This window comes from Periplaneta americana, chromosome 16 (genome assembly GCF_040183065.1).
Source record: "Periplaneta americana isolate PAMFEO1 chromosome 16, P.americana_PAMFEO1_priV1, whole genome shotgun sequence".
NCBI lineage: Eukaryota > Metazoa > Arthropoda > Insecta > Blattodea > Blattidae > Periplaneta > Periplaneta americana.
The window spans coordinates 161,893,417-161,917,888 of record NC_091132.1 but is presented as its reverse complement, the minus strand read 5'-3'; the positions used below and the strand labels follow the sequence as shown (position 1 = coordinate 161,917,888).

Here is a 24,472-nt window from a genome sequence, read left to right as displayed (position 1 = left end):
TCTACGTCTCTAGTAAAGCAACAAATAAAAATAACAACAAAATTAACAGCTATAATTAAAAACATATCCTTTGAAGAAAAAAGTAGGCCTAAGCAATAATAATCCCACCAGAATTGAAAATAAAACGTGATCAATAAATTTCAATAACACAAACTTAATTTTTCTACTTCTTTACTAAATAACGCATAAAAATAATAACAAAATTAATAGCTACAATTAAAAATATATCCTCTGAAAAAAAAAAGTAGACCTAACCTTTATTTCTCTGGAAATTTAGCAGCCGAAGTCATAGAACTTTAACCGGTATCTAATGTCCTTTCGGTTAGACTAGAACGTTTCAGTGTGAAATTTAAGGATATAATGTATTCTAACAGTCACAAAGAACTTCAAAATTAAGAGTTTTGTTTCTGCACAGCATTCTTGTGGAAACCCAGGAACCTTTCTGAATCTTTCGGAAATCGGAAAAAGGATAACTCTGGCCTCTTTCTCTTACTGTTGCTACAATTTATAGCACTACAAACGTCTCCTCCTTGTCCCATATTATTATTCCAATTATTATATTTAGCCATTAACATTTTCATTATAACCAATAACGAACATTTCACAAGCATCAATGTGAAATACGCAACGAGCTAGCACTCGATAGAAATACGACACAGTCCAAAGCCGACCATGGACAGTCTATTGTTTCTAGTTGCTAACAGCTTGGAGCGCTTTATCACTAGATTTGCAAAAAAAAACACCTCAAGCTTCGCGACTGTATATAGTAGACTGTGTTTATGGCTAGATAAGCTATGTTTTTCCATGGATACTTCATTCTTAATGGTTCTGAATATAGACTGCAATTAAGTAGTGATGTCATAACCTTCCCATCTTGATATATTTTTGTAATGTAAATTTATGCTATCGTAGAAAAAACTTTGTATTATACACATTCGTAAAGTTGTCATTTTGGCGCTCGTGTGTTTGTGGCACGAGGCAAAGCCGAGTTTCACAAACTTTACACTCGAGTCAAAAAAAAAAGAGGACTTTTACGAACTTGTCTCCTGAATAATACTCAAAGCCAGCCAATAGCTTTAATGGAACAATGGAAGGAAAATGAGAAAATGTGTTCATGCAAGCCAACAGCCATTTGAAGAAACTAGTAGAACAAAATTGGCAATAATTAGTACGAATCACAGAAAAGGTTCTTTTGTTAAACCGTCATAATTTTCCAATCTGGGATCATCGGAATAACTGTATAATCATAATGGATTCAAGCGCGGTATCTGAAAGGAAGACAATTACCGCGCCCCTAAAAAATGGAACCCTATCAGCAAAACCCCTCAAAATGATGTAATTGAAAATTGTAGACATTTAATACTTCAGTAAATTGTAGATCGTATAGAAAGTGGTCAGTAATTTACAATACTTGCCAAAGATAACATTTATGAAAATAGACCTGCCTACATGTGAGCAATTACGACTGTGCGATAGTTATTTAGATATGCCAGGTAACAGAGCACACGAAGATATTGTAGGGTATGTAAACATCAGTGACTTAACAGCAGATGAACTAACAAACGCGACACTAAACATTCTTACTAATATTGGGTTATCAGTTCACAACATACGCGTGTAAGCCTGTCATAGAGGCGTCAGTATGACAGCGATTTATCCGACTATTTCTAAATTTACTGAGTTACTAACACAATCAGAATAATCATCAATATTTTCTTTATTTTTCTCCTTGTACATCACATAGCTTCTCTCTTAGTATGCTCCTAATTAGCACAGGAACTCTTCTTGGTTGCCTACAACTGGTAGGTTGTGGCACTTTCTTTCAAACTGAATTTCACTTCATCTTTAAAGTTGCCTAATCCTAAGAATATGTTAATAAATGTTACTCTTCACCAGAAAGAGATTTTTCAGCTTGAAAACAAAATCCATCTATATTTTAAGTCTGCTGTAATTCAATTCATGAAACAAATAATACTAATGCCTGTGTTTTCGTTCTTACAATACAAATTCTTACCAATTTCTCATACTACTTACTACAAAATTTAAGCTTACAAAACAACTGAATTGCGCTAGAAACGTCCACAAATGCGTGAGATATTACTAGTTTTCAATTTATTGTTTTGAACATACACCTAATGATTGGAACTGTTCTAAAAAGAAATATATTAACTTCTGTTCTGCTGTCTACCTTAAAACTGATACTGTATCTCTGTTTCAACTTGTATAGTCTTGTACCAGACTTCTGCTACATTATTTATACATTACATCTGATACTTGGTGTTTCGAAGCACATGACTGTTTCCATTAATTCTCCAGTATTTTCACTAATGTTATCACATTCTTCTTCCATTACCTTTGTGACACTTCCTCTCATACACGCACTCGCAAAATCATTCACTTACACCTTTCACATTGCTTTCCAATAGCATACTGACAACTTCCTCTCCACATCTATTGCATTCATCGTCATTAGTAACATATTACAGTAATCAGACTTGATATGTATACAAACAATTATGGCCGTTTGCACCATTCTCGATTACAATTTGACCATGGTTAAGTCGGCACTTGACCATATTCAACGCGAATTTGCGGAGTATCAATCTCGATCAAAGTTAAACAAGCAAGTTGATGATGATCAACTTTGATCACGGGTGTGGGACCGATTATCTTGAATTGAACATTGTCAAGTCGAGAAAACCAAAATGGCGCCACGATTTGCCGTACTTGATGGAATTGAAGATGAAATGATGTTCTTGAACACACAAATCACTGCGGAAATAACAGAATTGGTGTTATTGTAGAAAGAGTAAGCTTGTAGTTGAATAATAATTTTTTTTTTCCTCAAAAGAGACTAATGTTTTATATATGTTTCTGCTTTGGAAGATCGGGACTTTACTTGAGGACAAAATATAATTTAGGCCGTACTGTCCAATTTTGTTAATATAATAATAAAGTAGTAGGCCTAATTCTTTGTCGGTAATAATATAGTACAACTAAATGACCATTTTGTAGAATGCGAGATTATCACTTATTAGCTATAGATTTGCCGTTTGACACTATTAGGACCTGCATGACGTTTTAAATAATTGGGCTATTTACGCTTGAATTAAGAGAAATTACACGGATACCTTTCTTTCACTCTTACTCCAAAATTCCAACCTCGTGAACACAAAATTAATTGGCACTAAAAACTTCCATTTCGTATGCATGATGATGCGTATTCGACACAATTTATTTTAAAATAATTGTTAGTGAGGTATCCGTAAACTGAAATTTTCCCAAATGAATTATTGGCACTGAAAAGTGTCTTTCCATAAGGAAGATGATGAACATTCGACAAACCCATACAAATCTGCTCTTTTAGTAGCCTATTTCTAGATAATTGTCAGTGAGGTATCCGTATACTGAAATTTTTCCAATTATTATCAATAATGTGAAATAATCACTGTATAAATTTCTTTACAAATTATGTGGAATTATGTATACACGTGTAAGTCACCTGGAACAGTGTTGAATTGTGAGGTTAAATCCAATGAAGTAGCCTGCTTTTCTCTTAGAGAACATCCGTCAGTACTTTTATTCTCTAATATGGATGCAGAATTACTGAAGAGTGCTAAAAGAATTCCCATTTCGAACTGTGAGAAGTTCGGTGCTCTTTTCTTTTTTTCTTCCATGATTATTGTCACTTGTTATTTGAAATCTGCGAGGATGTTTGAAACAGTCCGACAAACAAAAACGAAGCGATAATTGAAAGAGTGCGCTCGTTCGCTGTTTTATACGCGATAACCTAGAGCTCAGATGATTCTTCTCAAGCGAGCGTACCATCAGCTGATGGTACTGAGATGATCGAGGGAAAATGTCGGTGCACCGCATCTGTAACTTGATCATTCTCAAGAATTAAGCATGTTTCTGTGATTGCTGATAAACGGGCTGGTCGACACGGCCATTACTGTTTCTCTGACACATATCAAGTCAGCTTTAATGTCACTAATCCTGTTCCCTTCAACTACCACTGTTTTCAGAATTGTTCTAATTATTTCCTTCCCTTACAGTAACGATAATTTCTGTTCGAAAGAAATGATTATTTTTCACAAGTGAACACACGAAGATCTCGCGAACTGAAAGTCTGGGGTCTCAATCGGCTTCCAATCTTCGATTAAAACTACACAAATCACAAGCAAAATGATCGATAAGCATGACTGTGCCTGTCTTAAGAGTGCATATCTTACATAGAGGCTGCAAACCACATCATGGCAACACGCCTAAGTATCTGGCTCTACATGTATTTCAGTTCACACGAAAAGCAGAAACAGTCATCACAAATATCGCAGTCACATCGATTCTCACTTACGTATCTCGTTACATACTGTTTCAGATCTTGCGAGACCGAGAAAAGCGTCCCATAAACATCGCAACTGAACCTCTCACTTGTGTCTAAGACTGCATACACTTTTACAATACCAGATTCCGAAAATACCTTTGACTTATATCACAACTGAATGCCTTCTGCCCGTGTGTGTACGATTCTATGGTTTTTTGCATTACTTGATCTCGAAAACTTCTTTCCACATATATCACAAGCGAATGCCTTCACCCCAGTGTGTAGGAGTCTATGCTTTTTCGCTTTACCAGATTCCGAAAACTTCAATCCACATATATCACAAGTGAATGCCTTCTCCCCAGAGTGTACGATTATATGTTTTTTTACAGAACCAGACTGCGTAAATTTTTTTCCACATACATCACAACTGAATGGCTTCTCCCCTGTGTGTACGAGTGAATGCATTTTAAGATGACCAGATTCCAAAAACTTTTTTCCACATGTATCACAAGTGAATGCCTTCTCCCCTGTGTGTACGTGTCCATGCACTTTTAGATGAACGCATTGGGAAAATTTTTTACCACATATGTGACAAGTGAATGGTTTATCCCCAGTGTGAATGAGTGAATGCCTTTTAAGACCACTGGGTACCAAAAACTTTTTCCCACATGTATCACAAGTGTATGGCTTCTCCCCTGTGTGTACAAGTCCATGCTTCTTTAGATAAACAGATTGGGAAAATTTCTTACCACATATATCACAACTGAATGGCTTCTGCATTGAGTGCAAGATTGCATGATTTTTTAGATTAAAAGATTGGGTAAATTTCTTTCCACATATATCACAACTGAATGGCTTCTCCCCACTATGTACGATTCTATGCTTCTTTGCACTACTACTTTGCGAAAATCTTTTTCCACATATGTCACAACAGAATGCCTTCTCGCCTGTGTGTACTGGTGCATGCCTTTTCAGCGTAGTAGAACTCGAAAATTTCTTTCCGCATATATGACAACAGAATTGTTTCTGACCTTTGTGTACGAGTTGATGCTTTTCTAGACTACTAGATTGCGAAAAATTCTTTCCACACATTTCACAAATGAAGGAGTTCTCGCCTGTGTGTACGCGTGCGTGTCTTTTGAGTCGATCCAAGTGCAAACAATCCATTCCACAAACATCGCAACTCAACGGTCTCTTGGGCTTGTGTAGATCAACGTGGTTTTTGAGACTTGTCGAATCGCAAAACCACTTGCCACTGTCATCATATTTTAATGTCACCACCCCACACTGTTGGGAAGCATCTTCTGTAGTAGTGTCGCAGGAATGTGGAGCTCCAATGCTGTGAAGAAAATATGCTCTTAGGTCGAGCAACGTCACTAAAGCAGAACAAATAAGAAACAACAAAAAACAACGTGGAACACAAATGTATTACTTAGGAATTAGTAAGTGACGACGAAAAATATTCCGAATTAGACAGTTTCACTCAAGTTTAAGTATTCATCGACTGTAGAAGTGACAGAATTCTTCAAAATTTTGCTGAATAATGGTCTTGCCTCACCTACAAGCACATTTCGTGTAGTTTTGAAAAAATATATAACTTGTACTCACTATCTCAATAATTTCGTAATTATTTGAGCATTTATAAGTGCACTATAAATTCTATACCTTCTCTTTTATTTGTCGTGTACGGACAGGGAACCCGAAAGCTTGCACTGCACACTGAGGCATATTGTGCTCACCACTCCTATTCTGTGAAAGATCGGTCAGCAGAACAGCCCTGCTCTTGTGCAAGTACAGCAAACTGCAACGTGAATCTGGGCTTTTGTACGGATGGCGATGATATGTGAATTAATAATGGCGAAATGAGTCCGAGGTGCAACGCCGAAAGTTACACAGCAATTCTGCTTCAATTGGTCAAGGAAAAACCCCGGAAAAAAACACTAACCATGTAACTTGTCCTAAGGAGGTTTCGAACCCGGGCCCGCTCGTTTGATGGCCAAATGTACTAACTATTGCTCTACAGCGGAGGACCTGTCCTATGCCATCTCCGGTGTCTGTTTTCTCATATTTAACTTTTGCGTCATTTACTATCCTTCCGACGGACATAATTAGACTTCCAATTAGGCAAGAAAATTTCATTGAGGTATCAAATTGCAGGTTAAAAACTATCAACAAGATATCATGAAAGTCTACTATATACAGGCGCGATGCTCAATACGTAGTAAATATGCAAACATTACATAGTTGCTCACCACTAGTATCACTGATATCGCCTCATTACAGGCAATGCAAAATAGTACTGTCACAGGCTATTGTTTCTAGCACCCTCAAAACACAAGCTTCGTGACTGTAAATAGTAGACTGTGATATCATCATTTGTTAAGTTTATATCTCCTGCCATCGCCACTTATGTCACAGATATAATATGGCAGCATTTGAAAAAACAAGAACTTATGGAGCTTGAGTGAATAAAGCAGACGTTCCTGAAGAAAACCATATATCTATCATAATATACACTATACGAGTTTACCAAACAGTCGTTCTATATAGAAGACCTCAGTCATCAACTGCTGCCACCATCCACAGCTCATTGCTACACTACACTGATAGAGCTGAAAGAAAAGAAGAGTCATATATCGAGCAACTTCTATTCTACTGACGCCATGTCCAGAACAGTATGGAAGCGGGGAGGATACGACCTGGGTCATATAATGACCCAGCTGGCAGTACATGCTTCCACTACATGACTTGCCAGAACAAGAAATACGAGCAACAACACGCCACCTGTGTGTATGAACTTTCCAACGAACTGTGTGACCGATATCACGTAATGATGTGCAAACGCAGAGCTGTGTCACTGACAAACTTTTGCAACTGAGACTGAATCGTGCTGTCTTGTCCCTACACGACAAATGTTGCACATTGAGCGCTTTTCTTCTTATTATTATAAAGTTTATGTCTCACTGCTCGTGGTCCGTCAAGTCGTGCGTACATAAACATTATTTACCATCAAAGCACAACCACAGTCTACTATATACAGTCGCGAAGCTTGAGGTGTTTTCTTGCAAATCTCGTGATAAAGCGCTCCAAGCGGTTAGCAACTAGAAACAATAGACTGTCCATGGTCGACTTTGGACTGTGTCGTATTTCTATCGAGTGCTAGCTCGTTGCGTATTTCACATTGATGCTTGTGAAACGTTCGTTACTGGTTGTAATGAAAATGTTAATGGCTAAAATATAATAATTGAAATAATAATATGGGACAAGGAGGAGACGTTTGTAGTGCTATAAATTGTAGCAACAGTAAGAGAAAGAGGCCAGAGTTATCCTTTGTCCGATTTCCGAAAGATTCAGAAAGGTTTCTGGGTTTCCACAAGAATGCTGTGCAGAAACAAAACTCTTAATTTTGAGGTTCTTTGTGACTGTTAGAATACATTATATCCTTAAATTTCACAATGAAATGTTTCAGTCTAACAGAAAGGACATTAGATACCGGTTAAAGTTCTGTCACTTAGGCTGCTAAATTTCCAGAGAAATAAAGGTTAGGTCAAATTTTATTTCCAGAGGATATATTTTTAATTGTAGCTATTAATTTTGTTATTATTTTTATGTGCAATTTTACTAAAGACGTAGAAAAATTAAGTTTGTTTTAATGAAATTTATTGATCATGTTATATTTTCAATTCTGGTGGGATTATCATTGCTTAGGCCTATTTTTTTCAAAGGATATGTTTTTAATTATAGCCGTTAATTTTGTTGTTATTTTTATTTGTTGCTTTACTAGAGACTTAGAAAAAGTCTGTTACAATAAAAGTTATTGATGACGTATTATTTGCAATTCTGGTGTGATTATTATTGCTTAACCTCATCCCACTTTGTTAACTACGTAAGCCTGCACTACAAGTACCGGTACGCGTAAGTTACTCCATTAATTCATATTTCCATTATTATTGTTGTAAAGGGAAATGCAAATTAATATTTATTGGTTTCAAAGTTAATTATCGCTATAATCTTGAATGGGTGAAGCTATTATAGTAAATTTCAGTTCGTTTTGCACAAACAAATAGTATATTACTTATTTCTTGCAGGTATCTTCGAGTTTATGGTGGAATTTAATATCTTCATTAAAATAATAAATTAACTTTATGCATTTAATATTTCAATAATGGAAGGAAGGTGTTAATTTTTCCAAAAGAACACGACAACGAAAGTGTAATATATTTTGTCAGCTGCTAGGAGAGAGATCTGCGATGAAGAGGCGATAGTAGCGATCCTAGTGGTGGGCAACTACCCATGTTTGCATTTTTACTATATATTGAGCTTCGCGACTGTATACAGTAGACTGTGACAGAACCATGCTTCCAAAATAAGCATTTATTGTTTTGATTGGTTTCATTTACTTAAAGGGAGATACTAAAATTATCAGTCAGCTGTATCCAGTCTTTTGAATTGGATTATTGTAACAGAAATTGGGTCCATACTTAACCTAAAAGAACAAATGTGTCGTCGCCTTTTCGCAAAATATGGAAAAGACAAATTCAAGAAATGTGTTGAGCACGTTAAAAAAACAAAGAACAATACTTTTCTAGTGTTAATGTAATAGACGGTGAAACTGACAGAATAATTTCGCTAGGGGAATGTCTAACTGACAGAAGTGATGCATCACATGACTTGTCAATCAGTAGGGACAATGGTTCGTATTAATGGAGGGAAACTCCGACTCCAACGCGGCGATAATTTTAAGTAAATTCCCATAACGGAGTTTTCCAGTTGTTAAACTATAGTAGGGTTATGAATGTAAATTATAAGAGCGCCTACAAAAAAAACCTATACCTGAAATGAATGTAATAGTGGCACAGGAGAAAAAATTGTGAGGTTCAATTTACATGGATGTGATTGATAACATAAACTAATATATCGTATTCAAATGGATGGACGTGTGTACAATATGTATGGATTGATACGGGGCAGGATGGATACAGAGACAAAGTTGGATGGATACAGAGACAAACTCACACATATAAACAGACGAATAGCTGGACAGACAGAAAAAGAGAGAAACATATCGATTACAGATGGACATGGCAATTCAGAATACTGAGTCCTTCATTTGCACAATCATGTTGAAAGTAGGCTAATTACTAATTTCTGTTCTTTGTCATTATTACTTAAATACAGCAGTGAAATCGACAACAAAGTACAAGCGCACACACTTCACTCACCCATCAGTAAAGACTTCATTTTCTTCTGCTGTTACTTGCATCTTGACCTCCGGTCCCACTTTATTTAACTCACATGCCTCGTTCTGCAAAAGAGTAAAGGCTACAGAAAAATAATAGTTGAAGGCTCAATGGATGGTAGCTTAAATGCACCAGACCAGAATTTAAATCATACTTAATCCAGTTAACAATTCAAGCATTATTATTGTAAAAGAGATAAATTTAAGGGGAGAGGATGGTATTTTTTGGTGAAAAACGAGTAAATTGAAAAAAAAATTCTTTAAAATACCGTATGATATGTGTGGAATGAATAGCCTAACGTTTTGTGGGTATTTGTGCCCTTATCGGATGTTCAGTCGCCATTTTGAAACTTCCTGAATTATGGATTTTTAAATCACTCGCCCACTTTTAATGTTGTTTCTCGTAAATTAAATTTCCAAAAAGAATTTTTTTTCTTTAAAAACCTCTTTGATATGTGTGAAATGCATTGCATAACATTTTGTGGGTATTTGTGTCATTATGGGATGTTGAGAAATCATTTTTAAACAACCTGCGCTTGGATTTTCAAATCACATACTCCATTTTATCGGTTTCCAGTAACTTAATTTGTTTTGCTACATTGCCAGACAAAAACAGATATAATTTCTCAGCTATTAAAAATACATGAATGAAATTTAGAACACACATTCTTTAGACTATTAGGAAACTTTCCACTGTAACAGAATTTAGTTAATTAATTTCATTTCAAAAATACGTCCGTTTGTTTGCAAGAAAGGAAATCAGAAAAGTGTTATTAAATTTTAATAGTTTATTTTACAAACGTAGGGACTAATACCAAAATTCTGTTACAGACAGTTTGTAGAACATGCTTTTGCAAATACATTGCAAAAACTGTTTGAATGTATCTTTAAAGAGGTTTAGATATATCGGTTTTAGTACCATTCTGCATTGGGTATATTTCATTCAAAATTGGGACCCAAATAATTCTTTTTTTTTTTTTCAAAATATTTTTATTTGGTTGAGTTGAAACGGCTATGAGGTCTCTACATACAAAAAATTAATATTTTACACCAAATAGGAAAAAAGTTATAAAAAAAACCATCCTCTCCCCTTAAGACATACAAAAACAAAATACATTCAGGGATAAAAAAACCGAACACTTTAATATTTGCTGGTATTTTGCAAAACATTATCTTCTCATGCAATATTATGGTAGCCATCTGTTGTTAAGGAGACGTGTATACATTGTTGATTGTTTTTTGTTTTATAAACAAGCCATTACAACCAAATATTCCAATTTTGCTTTTGGAGTCTCAGCTACAACAATTTTGTCTCAACCATTTTGTGCTTCATTATCGTTATCATTCGTTATTTCTTTATTTTTACATTTTCTGAGTTTAAGTAGGGTTGTAACATTTGTCTTAAAAGAAGATGCGACCTGAAGATGTGGCTCGAGCTGTAGCCCTTTACGATGATGGACGCAGTGTATGTTACATTGCAAATGTTATGAATATGGCTAGAAGCACAACCCATGATGCCATAAAACGGTATAGAGAGACCCTAGAATATACCAGAAGACCAGGTTCGGGTCGTCCAAGAGCTACAAATCCAACTGAAGACAGATATATGGTGTTGAGAGTTCTTAGGGAGCGCAAGCTGCCAGCTACTAGTGTAGCTCAGCAATTTGTTAACATGCATAGTCGCCCAATTTCGGCCAAAACAGTTAGAAGGAGGTTGAAAGCAAGTGGACTGATATCAAGTAGACCTGCAACTGGTCCCAGACTTCTCAAGGATGCATCGAGTTGAACGACTGCGTTTTGCAAATGATCACAGGGATTGGAGAAATGGACAGTGGAGCTGTGTTCTGTTCACCGATGAGTCCCATTCCAATCTGTGCTCACCTGATGGACGTGAAAGAGTTTGGAGAAGGACGGGAGAACGATTTTCACAGTGTTGCATTTCCGAAAATGTGCCGTATGGAGATGGTGGAGTGATGGTTTGGGCAGGAGTGTGTACGGATGCTCGTAAAGAGTTGGTTTTTGTTGAAAATGGAAGACTAACAGCTGATAGGTATATAAATCTATGTTTGGCTGATCATGTAGTGCCATTTGGCCAATTTGTAGGCGATAATTTTGTTTTAATGCATGATAATGCACGGCCGCATATTGCCCATGCGGTCAGAGATTATCTCCAAGAAGTGGGAATCCATGTCCTTCCATGGCCAGCAAGAAGTCCGGACATGAACCCAATTGAACACATGTGGGACATGCTGGGACAGCGTGTTAAGAATAGACGACCAAGACCAGAATCGTTACAAGAGTTGAGGCGATCACTTGGCGAAGAATGGGAACTTATTCTTCAAGAAGACATTGCTAACCAAATTGAGAGCATGCCAAGACGTATGGATGTAGTTATTCAAGCCAGAGGGGGCAATACCCGTTACTAAAAAGAGTTTTTAATGTTTAAGGCACCATAAAAAGAAAAAAAATGTTAGACCAAACAATGTCATAGTTATACTCCCTTTGTAATTTTTTGTAAATTTTCTCATCAGAGATTTTTTTTTTTTTTTTCAAATGTTGTCGTATAAGGTGCTAAATGAAACATTATTTTGTTTAAATGGGTTTTGTTTCATTTTGAAATAATTGGCAACAAAATACAAGCAAATATAGAAGTGTCCGGTTTTTTTTGTCCCTGAGTGTATTATGGCATGTTGTAAGAAATATTCCATTTTAAGTAACAATTACATAACCTATAAGTCAATTGGAAGAGTAAATAAGAATGACACTCGAATCATATTATAATATGGTCATAAGTGAGTAGGATTCAGGAAGACATAGTTGACAAGTGATCAAATTGTTACGGTAAAATTGTGATGGAAATTTTTTGTAAGGTAGTTTCAAATTATTTCAGATATCCCTGGATTTATAACAACCATACGACTAAACTAAATGAACGAATAAACACAATATAATATTCGTTACTCAGTCAAATGACAAATCAATGTAAAATAATGACTTATATTATATGGTCATTAAGTTTTTATACATGAGCTACAAATTGCAAACGTTTTCGCCCATTCAGACATCTTCAGGCACAATTATACAATATCTGAATATCAAACTATGTAGCTATTACATTGGTGGTAGATAAACTGTTTAAGATTAATGGTGTACAAAACATCTCCATAATTAAAATGTAATATTACAAGTCATAAATTAAAGTAATGTTAAAAACCAAGTAGTGTTGTAATTAAACTTCATAATATTCTGTGGAACTCTTGTTCAGTAGAGTCCAATAAGTGATGAATTATGTCTGAAATATATAAATAAATACGAAATAGAAATTATCAAACGTAAAAGTGTAATCGGAATTGGATTGGATAAGTAAAAGTACTCACGTCGTTTGAACGTGGCAACTGTATAGATCACTATAAAACAATATGTTAAAAACCACGTAGTGTTGTAATTAAACTTCATAATATTCTGTGAAACTCTTGTTCAGTAGAGTCCAATGAGTGGTGAATTATGTCTGAAATATATAAATAAATACGAAATATAAATAGGAAATTATCAAATGTGAAAGTGTAATCGGATTGGATAATTAAAAGTACTCACGTCGTTTGAACGTGGCAACTGTATAGATCACTATAAAACATCCTATGTTTGAAGCAGTTATCTGTAATAAAATAATAAATAAATAAAAATTTTGAAGAATTTGAAAAACTAATTGGAAGACACAAATTATGGACGTACTTACGTACGTATTTATTTATATATTTCAGACATAATTCATCACTCATTGGACTCTACTGAACAAGAGTTCCACAGAATATTATGAAGTTTAATTACAACACTACGTGGTTTTTAACATTATTTCAATTTCTGACTTGTAATATTACATTTTAATTATGGAGATGTTTTGTACACCATTAATCTCAAACAGTTTATCTACCACCAATGTAATAGCTACATAGTTTGATATTGAGATATTGTATAATTGTGCCTGAAGATGCCTGAATGGGCGAAAACTTTGCAATTTGTAGCTCATGTATATAAAACTTAATGACCATATAATATAAGTCATTATTTTACATTGATTTGTCATTTGACTGAGTAACAAATATTATATTGTGTTTATCTATATTAATTGACAATCTGAATATTTCCAACATGCTTTCTAAGTTAATAAATGAACGAAGGTTTATAGAAGCCAAAACGATTTGAAAATCAAGGAATAGTAATTTGCACAGTGTAAACAACAATGGAAGAAATTACCTCAATTGTGAACATTCAGGGGGACTTTTTCCACCTATTATTTTATTTAGTTACTTCACTTACGTCTTCACTTTTCTATTTTTCCAGAGGCCAGTTCCATGTCATTGTTCCCAATCCTGTCTCTAGCTTTACTGTGAGAGTTTGAACTCGATCAATTAATGATTAAATGTTCTTCCCCATCTAAAAGTGTGAGGCTGCTGCTGCAGAGAGGAGGGGACTGGAAAAGGAACTCTGAAGCAGATGTGGGGTTTTGCTATTACATCTCCGGACTGTGCAAGCTCTGGAAAAATCCTGGGATAGATAATTGCGATTTTGCCACAATGACATTTTTTCTTCAAATCATTCTTGGCGATTGTGTAAATTTCCAAGTCGCCTGGAATTCAATATCACTGTAATCAACGTATCTCTGAACAAACCACGAGGAATATCCACATTTTCCATCAGCAGAGAGATGTTTATGCTTATCATTCTTCTGCAAATTGAACTGATATCACAGTCTACTATATACAGTCGCGAAGCTCAATATGTAGTAAAAATGCAAACATGGATAGTTGCCCACCACTAGGATCGCTACTATCGCCTCATCATCGCAGATCTCTCTCCTAGCAGCCGACAAAATATGTCGTTATGTTCTTTTGGAAAAATTAACACCTTCCTTCCATTATTGAAATATTAAATGCATAAAGTTAATTTATTATTTTCATAAAGTGTATTAAATTCCACCATAAACTCGAAGATACCTGCAAGAAATAGGTTAATATTATTTTTGTTTGTGCAAAACGAACTGAAATTTACTATAATCGCTTCACTCATTCAAGATTATAGCGATAATTAACTATGAAACCAATAAATATTAATTTGCATCTCCCTTTACAACAATAATAATGGAAATATGAATTAATGGATTAACTTATGTACGTGTACCGGTACTTGTAGTGTAGGCTTACGTAGTTGAGGTTAAGCAATAATAATCACACCAGAATTGGAAACAAAATGTGATTAATAAATTTTATTGTAACAGACTTTTTCTACGTCTCTAATAAAGTAACAAATAAAAATAACAACAAAATTAACAGCTGTAATTAAAAACATATCCTTTGGAAAAAAAGTAGACCTAAGCAATAATAATCCCACCAGAATTGAAAATAAAACGTGATCAATAAATTTCATTAAAACAAACTTAATTTTTCTACGTCTCTAGTAAAATATGATTATTAAAATTATTGTATTTTAGCCATTAACATTTTCATTACAACCAATAATGAACATTTCACAAGCATCAATGAGAAATACGCAACGAGCTAGCACTCGATGGAAATACGACACAGTCCAAAGTCGACCATGGACAGTCTGTTGTTTCTAGTTGCTAACCGCTTGGAGCGCTTTATCACGAGATTTGCAAAAAATCACCTCAAGCTTCGTGACTGTATATAGTAGACTGTGCTGATATGCCAGTGCCATGCTTTACATGAACAATAGTGATTAGCACGGCGTGCAAGACTTCAGAGCACACCCCACAAATACTGTGAAGTAGTCATCCTGAAATGTGACATTCATACAGATCCCCCAACTACTGACGTCTCAAGAAATAGGCGTCAATGATGTGGATTTCAACTATCAAAAGAATTTAAAAAGAAAAATTACAAAATAACTGTATTGCCTACACCAGGCACAAAACACAAGTTTACACAGCGACTACCGAGCAGCTATATACTTGCGTGTCAATTAAATTGGAAGTACATATTGTATGAATTATCAATAGTGATTAAAAAATCCAAAACTGATGTGATTTAGTAAACCTTCAGCATCAGACTGTAGGAGAAAAACTGAGTGGAAAAAATTTACGAAGAACTACAGGACAAAGAAAGGGACAGCATTAAAGATAAAATTATTTCCTTGGTGACGTGAATCTAGCAGCCATACCAGACAGTACGTAACAGATAGAGAAACATCGACCCAACACGCTTCATAAATTGCACTCACCTCTGCCTCACTTTTCATGATGGGAAAGTCAATTGGCAAAGAAGATTCCTCAAATGTCATCTCTGATTTCAGACCATAGCTGTGATCCATACATTCCGTCTTTATTTCGGTCATGTGCAGATCTAATGCATTTCCTTCCTGCAAAATATACAACATAATAATTATGTCAAATAACACAAGACTCTCATGAAAAACTACTGACTGATTTAAAAGTGAGTTCACCCTTTTGTTAATCCTGATGTCAAGGATTTCACGTGTACCCACTCCAGTGTCTGTAGTGAAATAATTTGTTAGATAAGTCGGTAGTATCCAATGAAGAGTCGCTGTTGTCCGATCAATAAGATGGATGATGTAAGAGGTTTATATGACGTCATCCATATCTACGCATTAATTTGCAAGTACGAAAAATTGATTTTATAAAATATAGGCAATTTAACTTACCTCAAAGTTGTTGTGTATGTCCATAAGTCATTTATGCTTTTTAATGTAGTTTATAAAGTCGATAAACATTTGATGAGCTTGTGTTCTTCCATTTGTACTTTCCCAAAGGAGGAATAGGAACTCAAGTATACATTATATAGTTAGAAGGTTTATGGTGTTTTATCTGGTAAGCTAATAATCCTCGTTGGATTCCTCAATTTTCATTACTTTCGTTATCTGTGTTCATGGCTTTACATAATTCGGAAATGTTAAAGTTCTTTCGGGATATAGTAGCAATCGCAAGATTACTAGAATACTAAAGATTTTAGTTTAAATGGACTGGTCTAGTGAATAGATTTAATATACGTAAATTAAGCAATTGATAGTTGGTAAGTGAAGTTACGCCAGCCTTTGGATATTTATGATATTAGTTTACGATGTCGACCTGGTCGGCGAGTTGGTATAGCGCTGGCCTTCTTAGCCCAAGGTTGCGGGTTCGATCCCGGACCAGGTCGATGCCATTTAAGTGTGCTTAAATGCGACAGGTTCATGTCAATAAATTTACTGGCATGTAAAAGAACTCTTGCAGGACAAAATTCCGGCACATTCGGCGACGCTGATATAACCTCTGCAGTTGCGAGCGTCGTTAAATAAAACATAAAATTTTATAACATTTTTATTAGTTTACTGGCTTGTATTATACAAGTTAATTCATTTGTAATGCATTTTAAAGCTTAAATGTAATTAGGTTAATAGCAAATTAATTACCTTAGTTGTGTTATACGGAAGGTAACCTTTTACAATCCTTCACACCCGTAACAGATCATGTCACTTGGGACCGTTTTTGCTAATAATATTTTTTCATACAACGAGTAGTTTTTGTAATATTTCGAGAAAACGAATGTTGCAATGTTGCAACTTTGTACACAGTAGCAATGTTTACTTAGCGAGATCACTGCATCACAAAATACTGAATGTCGCTGGAACTATCTATGTGGCAGGGGTTTTGAGAGGATGTACACACATACCGTTTGTAAACAAAAACATCTGTTGAGAATACAGTTAAATCAAAATATATGTAATCGTAACATATTAATCACACGAACTATGTTATTCGTTATCTATGAAGAAACATTCGTCATTGTATCGTTTCAGCACTAAATTTTGTACGAACAAACACATACTTTCCGTTACATTTTAAAGCAATTTCATCAATAATACAGTAGAATGAAAAATTACTGCTAGAACAAAATCAATCCTTTAAATACAGTATTATATACAGTCACCAAGCACATGATGTAGTAAATATGCATCCATAGATAGTTGCTAACCACTAGGATCGCTACGATCGCCTCATTACAGACAACGCAAAATAATAATGGCACAGTCTATTGTTCCTAGCACCCTCACAACTCAAGCTTCGTGACTATATATACTAGACTGTTGTATTATTATACATTGAGGATCACACAGTTGATGTCACTCCAACTCAATTACAATACGATGTTTGGAAGAAATAAAGAACTTTGAAACTGAATGAAAATGATACGACACTCGTAACAAAAATAGTTTAACTATTCCAGCACACCATCTTACAAACACTAGTAGAACATATATGGTCTTTGGTATCAAAATATACAACAGTTTGCCTGATGACATCAAATATACAAAAAAATTCTCGTGAATTTAGGAATTATATAAAAACGAAATTAATAAAATCTTGAGGATGCACGCATGGGTCCTTGAAAGGAATAATGTTTTTTATATTTGACTTATTTTACATTAAATTGTAATTGTATATATTTGACCATGTCTATGCATACATTATGCCATCGACAATAAAGTTCTACCTACCTAACTACCTATCTATTAATGGGAGTGTTAAATTTTGTACACCATTCTCCACAGTGTCTTTTAAAGGTACTGTTCAAAGTGTCCACCAGTTGTGTGTCTACAACTTTCACACTCCTGATCCAGCTATCCGTCACAGTATAACCCAGCAGCTGCAGCGGCATTTTGACCAGTTCCGCCATAAATTAATAACACGTCCAGATACATTAGAAAACTGTGGCCTCTCGTTGTGTTTCAACTGTTTCGAACTGCACATAGCCTGCAACTAACGACGACGTGAATGTAAGAACATCGTCTGTTCTGTACACTTAGCTCAGCCACATGGAAAGAAACAGTGTTGCCATCATGTCACAGCCCTGCTCTCACGCAATGTGTACACGACTATTACCGCGATTTATTCCAAATCTGTTACTTTCCATGCAAATACTACTGTAACATGGCCATACATAGCTTATCCTATCATCCTACATGAGATAAAAACCCAATTTTGAGCAATTTCATGAAAAACTTTATCATAATGTTAAGTTACAAAAGACCATTATTTTTTTCGAAAACGACCCTTCTGGGAACAATATATTACTAGACTTCCTTTGCATCATAATTCAAGATATAATATCCCAGAAGGATTGTAAAAGGTTACCTTCCACTCTGTATACTTTTGTAATGCCTTTGCAAGTATTTCACGTTAATTGTGTCCCAGTATAGTTCTTAAGGGTTTGTTCTTTAATAAATTTGTAGCATAATGGCTATGATGGTGGTTCACTGATCGAAAGGTCTTAGGATCGAAACTCTGTGTATTCTAAGGTAAGTGATGTATTCTAAATTAAGATGAATTCTTTTTTTTTAACTGGGTTATTTTACGAAGCTGTATCAACATCTAGGTTATTTAGCGTCTGAATGAAATGAAGGTGATAATGCCGGTGAAGTGAGTCTGGGGTCCAGCACAGACAGTTACCCAGCATTTGCTCGGATTGGATTGAGGAAAAACCCCGGAAAAAACCTCAACCTGGTAACTTGTCCCGAACGGGATTCGAACCCGGGCCACCTGGTTTCGCGGCCAGACACGCTGACTGTTACTCCACAGGTGTGGACAATTAAAATGAAATAATTTATAAAATAAAGTAGGTAGAGGGTGAATAGAGAAAAATATGAGGAAGAGTGTGAAGTGATGTAAGGTGGAAGAAAGATAAATTGGGGTAGCGAGGGATTTGGGGCGTGAGTCCCCGAATTCAATCATATTCTCAAATATTATCATCGTGCGTGACGTCACATATTGCGTCACCGATCTCCAATTCGTCTGGAAGAACAGCAACTGAATCTTGGATTTTGGCGAAAAGCCTTGTCTACAATGATTTTAGTGTTCACAAATCTCTCTGTTGTTTTATTGAAGGGTTGGACGTGAAGCCGTGATTAATTCTTCCTCCCCATATAAGGCAGTGTGAGGAAGCTAAGTGGTGCGGAATGGGGGAGGATGGAGAAAGGAACTCTAAAGTAGTTTCTGTGATATGACTTTATCGCGTAATTAGAAAGAAATGTACCAAGAAATAGGCATCAAATAAGTTTGGCTAAAGAGCAATTTAAAAAGAAGAATTGGAAATAAAAAAAGAAAAGCAGAATTAAATTATTTCCTAAAACCACGTGCAAAGTACAATTTTGTCACCTACCTATAGGATCTACTGAAAGTGGCATTCATTCCATACTGGAATGTCAATTAAAATAAAAGCAGACATTGTAAAAATAATAATCATTGAGGAAGAAATCAAAATGTATATCATTTTGTAAAAGTTCAGAATTGCGGTTTCTATGATAAAACAGAGGTGGAAAAGAATTACGAAAAATGTAGGATGAAGAAATGGACAGCATGAAAGCATCAATCGTTTCCCCTGGTCACCCGTATGAAGCAGCCACATCACCCAGTGAAGAACAGAGAGAACTAGCGACCAATACACTTCATAAATATTGTTGGACTCACCTTAACTTCGCTTTTGACGAAGCACAACTCAATTGGCACAGGAGTTTTATCAAATGTCATCTTAGATTTTACTTCATAGCTGTGGTCTACGCATTCTGTCTTTATTCCAGTCACTTGTACATCAAATACATTTCCTTCCTGCAACACGCAAATCATAATAATTATGAAATGTACTGTATGTAGTTCTTCACGATAAACCAGTGACCGTATTTAAAGCCCCACACTGTTTTATTAAATTCTGATGACAACGAAAGCACCTGTACACACATCAGAGTCAGTAGTGATATAAATTGTAGAGGAAGCATGGTAACGCAGCATAAAAAAAAATACCTGTATATTACTAGACTGTTTTGTTCAAGTACAATACTACGCCTTTTTACATTTGCACATACAAACACATTTCACTTCAGGATTCCTTAATTTATTGATAAAATGAATGGTAAGGAATATGAAACATGTTTTAAATTGATTTATTGCAAGAGATATTTCTTCTGAGGGTAATCAATGGCAGAAAATAGCGGAGTTTTTCTCTTAAATATTGATTCCAGCAGCAAGTATCTGCGAACACTGCTGTCTCTCATTATATTACTACAGACTGACAAGTTAGAATGCAGGCTATATAATCTGTGCCTCAAAGCTAAGACCATGGCAAGAAATGAAAGCCATGTTTTAGGCAGCAACATCTCCTTGCCGATGAAACTAGTAGTAAGGCATCACAAGTAAACTATTCTTCCAGTTTAGGAACTGAATTTGTCTGGCGCATTAGCCGATGTGACTTCACCAGGTAGAAATATTGTCATAACACTTTAACCGTTGTATAATAATGCAGTCCACTCAGAATCGTTCTGATAAGTCTGAGAACTACAACAAGTGGCGAAGTCTGGTCCCGAGGACCAGTTAAAGTGGCAGGGAAGAACATCACGATACCCATAAGATACCCCTGCACTGGTCAGACCATAGTGCACCATCAATGAGGTGTGAGGAAGTTAGGTCAGTATTCAGCTGATCAGCCTCGCCCGTGTGGGGTCTCTCGCGCGCATTTTTAGCAGGATGCTTTCTCCGCCCAAACCATATGCTATATTGTTATAAACGACATAGTTAGAAAATAAATAGCAAGTAGAAGTCACTCTCATATGGGATACCTGAAGTTTCTCCTCTTCTATATCTGTGTTATTACTTAGTTCGAATGCTAGAGTGTCGATCTCACGTTCAATCTTGATTACTTCCATCACAGCTGAAAAAGAAAAAAAAAAAGGAAACTTCAATTGACAAAGAATATGTCACCCATATGAATATACTTACTAGTAGCTGGAATAATAATTCCACATATTCCTAGCAGACAGAAACAAACGGGCATGTTGATTATAGGGCTGTTAAGGTGCATTTACACCGTTCAAATTTCTGTGCTTGCACCGTTGCTTACGAGATTATGTACAAAATATATAGTTGTATAATTTCGTAAGCAACCGCTTGTACGCATGTAATTAGAGGAGAATATTGAAAGAATCAAATTGAAAACGCAGGTTCAATTAAGATGCATATTTAGCTTGTGTGTACACGGTGGGCTGTGTTGTACATCATCTTCATTACATATATACTGTGTGTGTGTATGTATGTATGTATGTATGTATGTGTATATATATATATATATATATATATATATATATATATCTTAATATAATATACCTTGGTTTGATATTGAATATTGGTAAGATCCACGAATCAGTCGCCGTTTTTCCAGACCAATAGAAGATAGACGATGCGGTATATGGCATATGTATCATGGCAATACTTGAAAATATGAATTTTGTCGGGGGCTGCCATCCCCGACACCTCCACAGTCTCATATTTCTATCTCTTATCTTACACCATTTCACTGCTCTCCCTCACATATTTTCCTGATTACCTATAACTAAACCGGGATTCAACCATACGACCTTTCATTTAGTGAACCATTTAGTGACTTTCATACTCCATCAGCAAGTCTATCGTGCTATCAAAAAGGAGTGCGTTATATGGCAGTAAAAATTTTTAATAGCCTCCCTATCGATATAAAAAATGAAACTCAAAACATAAAATTATTTAGGGCCAAATTAAAGAAGTACCTAATTTCTCACGCCTTCTATTCTGTAGGTGATTTCATGACATTCAATAACACTTCATGAAATGATACTAAGGCCGTGTCTCAAAGCTACAATTTCAGCTGAAGTGAACTAGATTGTTGCCTAAATAGCCGGATGTGACGTCAGAAGTTATGATCCAAAGCTACATAGTGCATAGGAATCAAGTCCGTAGTAGCTAGTAAACGAAAATGCTTGCTTCATTGTTGACTTTTTCACTAAACAAATATGGATACCTCATCAGCAATTGGGGTTATGAAATCTGAAAATGCTTTGGAAGTGAAATAATGTAAATATAATGTAGAATAACACGTTAACTTTGAACATTGACATTGTTAGTACCATCTGTACAATGTTTTAAACATTATTGTAATATATTAAGCCCTTATCTTTTCCACATAATTCGTAATGAAACTGCATTAGGACACTGCCTTCCTAATTCAGTGCTGCACCGTGATGTCATGGTTTTTAGAAAAATAGTCTATGAAGAAGGCCATGTTTCAAGTATACATTTCCAAAGCTCCCTAGTGTGTAGTTTGCAAGTCACCTAGTTGCTAGTCACTAGTGTGTAGTATGGACTTGAGCTTTGAGACACGGCCTAAAACTATGTGTTGTACTAGTAGACTATATTGTAAATCTCGTCTGTATATATTTCATCTAGACTGTGACTATAAATTAAGATTTTATAATAGTATTAAGTTTTTTGACTTGTTCCATATTCTAGCTGTAAGCATGTATGAATACCATGGAATGTTAATAAATACAATACAATACAATACCACTATCATAGTCATTACGCTACGAATTCGTTAATGAACAAACCCTTATGAATTATAGCATACTTACCAACAATTAACATCAAACACTTCCAAAGTTATTAAACATATGACTATTATTATACCATTGAACTGAATTCATTAGTTTGCTATTAAATTTATTACAGTTAATATTACAAATAGATCACGAATCAATTAGCTCTATATTGTACAGGGAACTGATACGATATGACTGCGTTACTACAATTATCCACTATTGTGTTATTATACGTACATGAAATCGAATCACTACTCTACTTCATTTAGTATTCTATCAATGTTATTTAGCTATATTTCACTGTCACATTTTTATTAAGATATTTTTTCAAACTTGTAATGTAATGTGGGGACATACGTGATGTCATATAGGCATATTACGTCATCCCTCTTATTTTTCGGGAAAACAGCGACTCTTCCTTAGATTGTATCACTACTATCTAAGATGGCGGTAAAAGTACCCAATCCAATACTTAGGCCTACTTAATTCTCAAATTTGTCATTGAACACTCCATACGCACTCGTATTTGCGATAATCTTCCATAAAGCTAGTCGTACCTGCAGTTATTTTCAGTTTAAGAGGTCCAACATCACCAATGAAAACCATTTTGAGTTTATTCTCGGCCATCTAAAACAGCTGCTCGCTACAAGCTACTATTGAAGAAAATACGCACAGGATACCCAGCGGCGTTGCTAGCTTTCAATTGCCGCATGCGCTGTCATTTTTACTCCAAAAAAACAATATGCACAATTGAATGCGTTTCATTTGCTCTTGCACTCATTATTTGAATGATTAAAGGGAAAGGTAAAGTTGAAGCGTGTAGATGCACTTTTACAGTATTTGCACAGTCTAGTATATACTAGATTGTGATATTTGTCACATAAAGCCGAAGAATTGAGAATTGCAGTTGTGTGAGACACATTAACCGCAAACATATTGTACTAATAATTCAACGATAATGCAAACCAATAATCAGTATAGCATAAGAGTTTTAAATGTAAATAAGTCTTCTTGTTGTCCAATTTTTACATACGAGTGTAAATAATTGAGGAGACGTTCACCATAAAGAATTGACACGTTCCAATAAAGGTATGAAAAATGTGTGGATGCTCTTTAATTCAAAAGGTCAAACTTGTTTCACTCGAACTCCATTTGTGAAGATCAGATCATATAACTTACACCTAAATACAATATAATAAAATTTAACAATATACTTACCCGTATGAAATATAACGAACGTAATTATTAGACTCCCTCAGATATCAGCCTGCATAGTTGCAACTTTATTTTTTCCGCCTGTTCAGGATGATGTGATCAAGGAAGCTGTGACAGCAGCTGTGTTGTTGATAGACACTTCTAATCGATTCTTTCATACAAATGAAATTTTTCCCACAATCTAAATAAACCGATGAGTTAGAAAACACATTATAAAGTGGCCAATTTAACTCGTATAGCGCTCTTAGCGGTGCGGAAGAAATGGAAGAAAGGTTTCCTTG

The 24,472-nt window shown here is 35.3% G+C and overlaps 1 protein-coding gene across 4 annotated transcripts in view; it reads right to left on the bottom strand.

Annotated features, from left to right (window-relative positions):
- Positions 1-24,447, bottom strand: part of LOC138691679 (zinc finger protein ZFP2-like) — a 38,441-nt gene extending 13,994 nt beyond the window's left edge. The window contains exons 1-6 of one of the 4 annotated variants that reach the window (XM_069813909.1): positions 24,195-24,447; positions 21,186-21,277; positions 20,044-20,181; positions 15,801-15,938; positions 9,547-9,629; positions 3,695-5,663 (exon numbers count right to left, since the gene is read on the bottom strand). In XM_069813909.1, the coding sequence (XP_069670010.1) occupies positions 4,493-5,663; positions 9,547-9,629; positions 15,801-15,938; positions 20,044-20,181; positions 21,186-21,272 (1,617 nt within the window). In that variant the 5' untranslated portion in view covers positions 21,273-21,277; positions 24,195-24,447 and the 3' untranslated portion in view covers positions 3,695-4,492. Of the gene's footprint in view, positions 1-3,502; positions 5,664-9,546; positions 9,647-15,800; positions 15,939-20,043; positions 20,182-21,185; positions 21,278-24,194 lie in introns of those variants that run through there. The other 3 variants (XM_069813914.1, XM_069813910.1, XM_069813912.1) reach the window with 3 other exon arrangements.
- Positions 24,448-24,472: the final 25 nt, after the last annotated feature.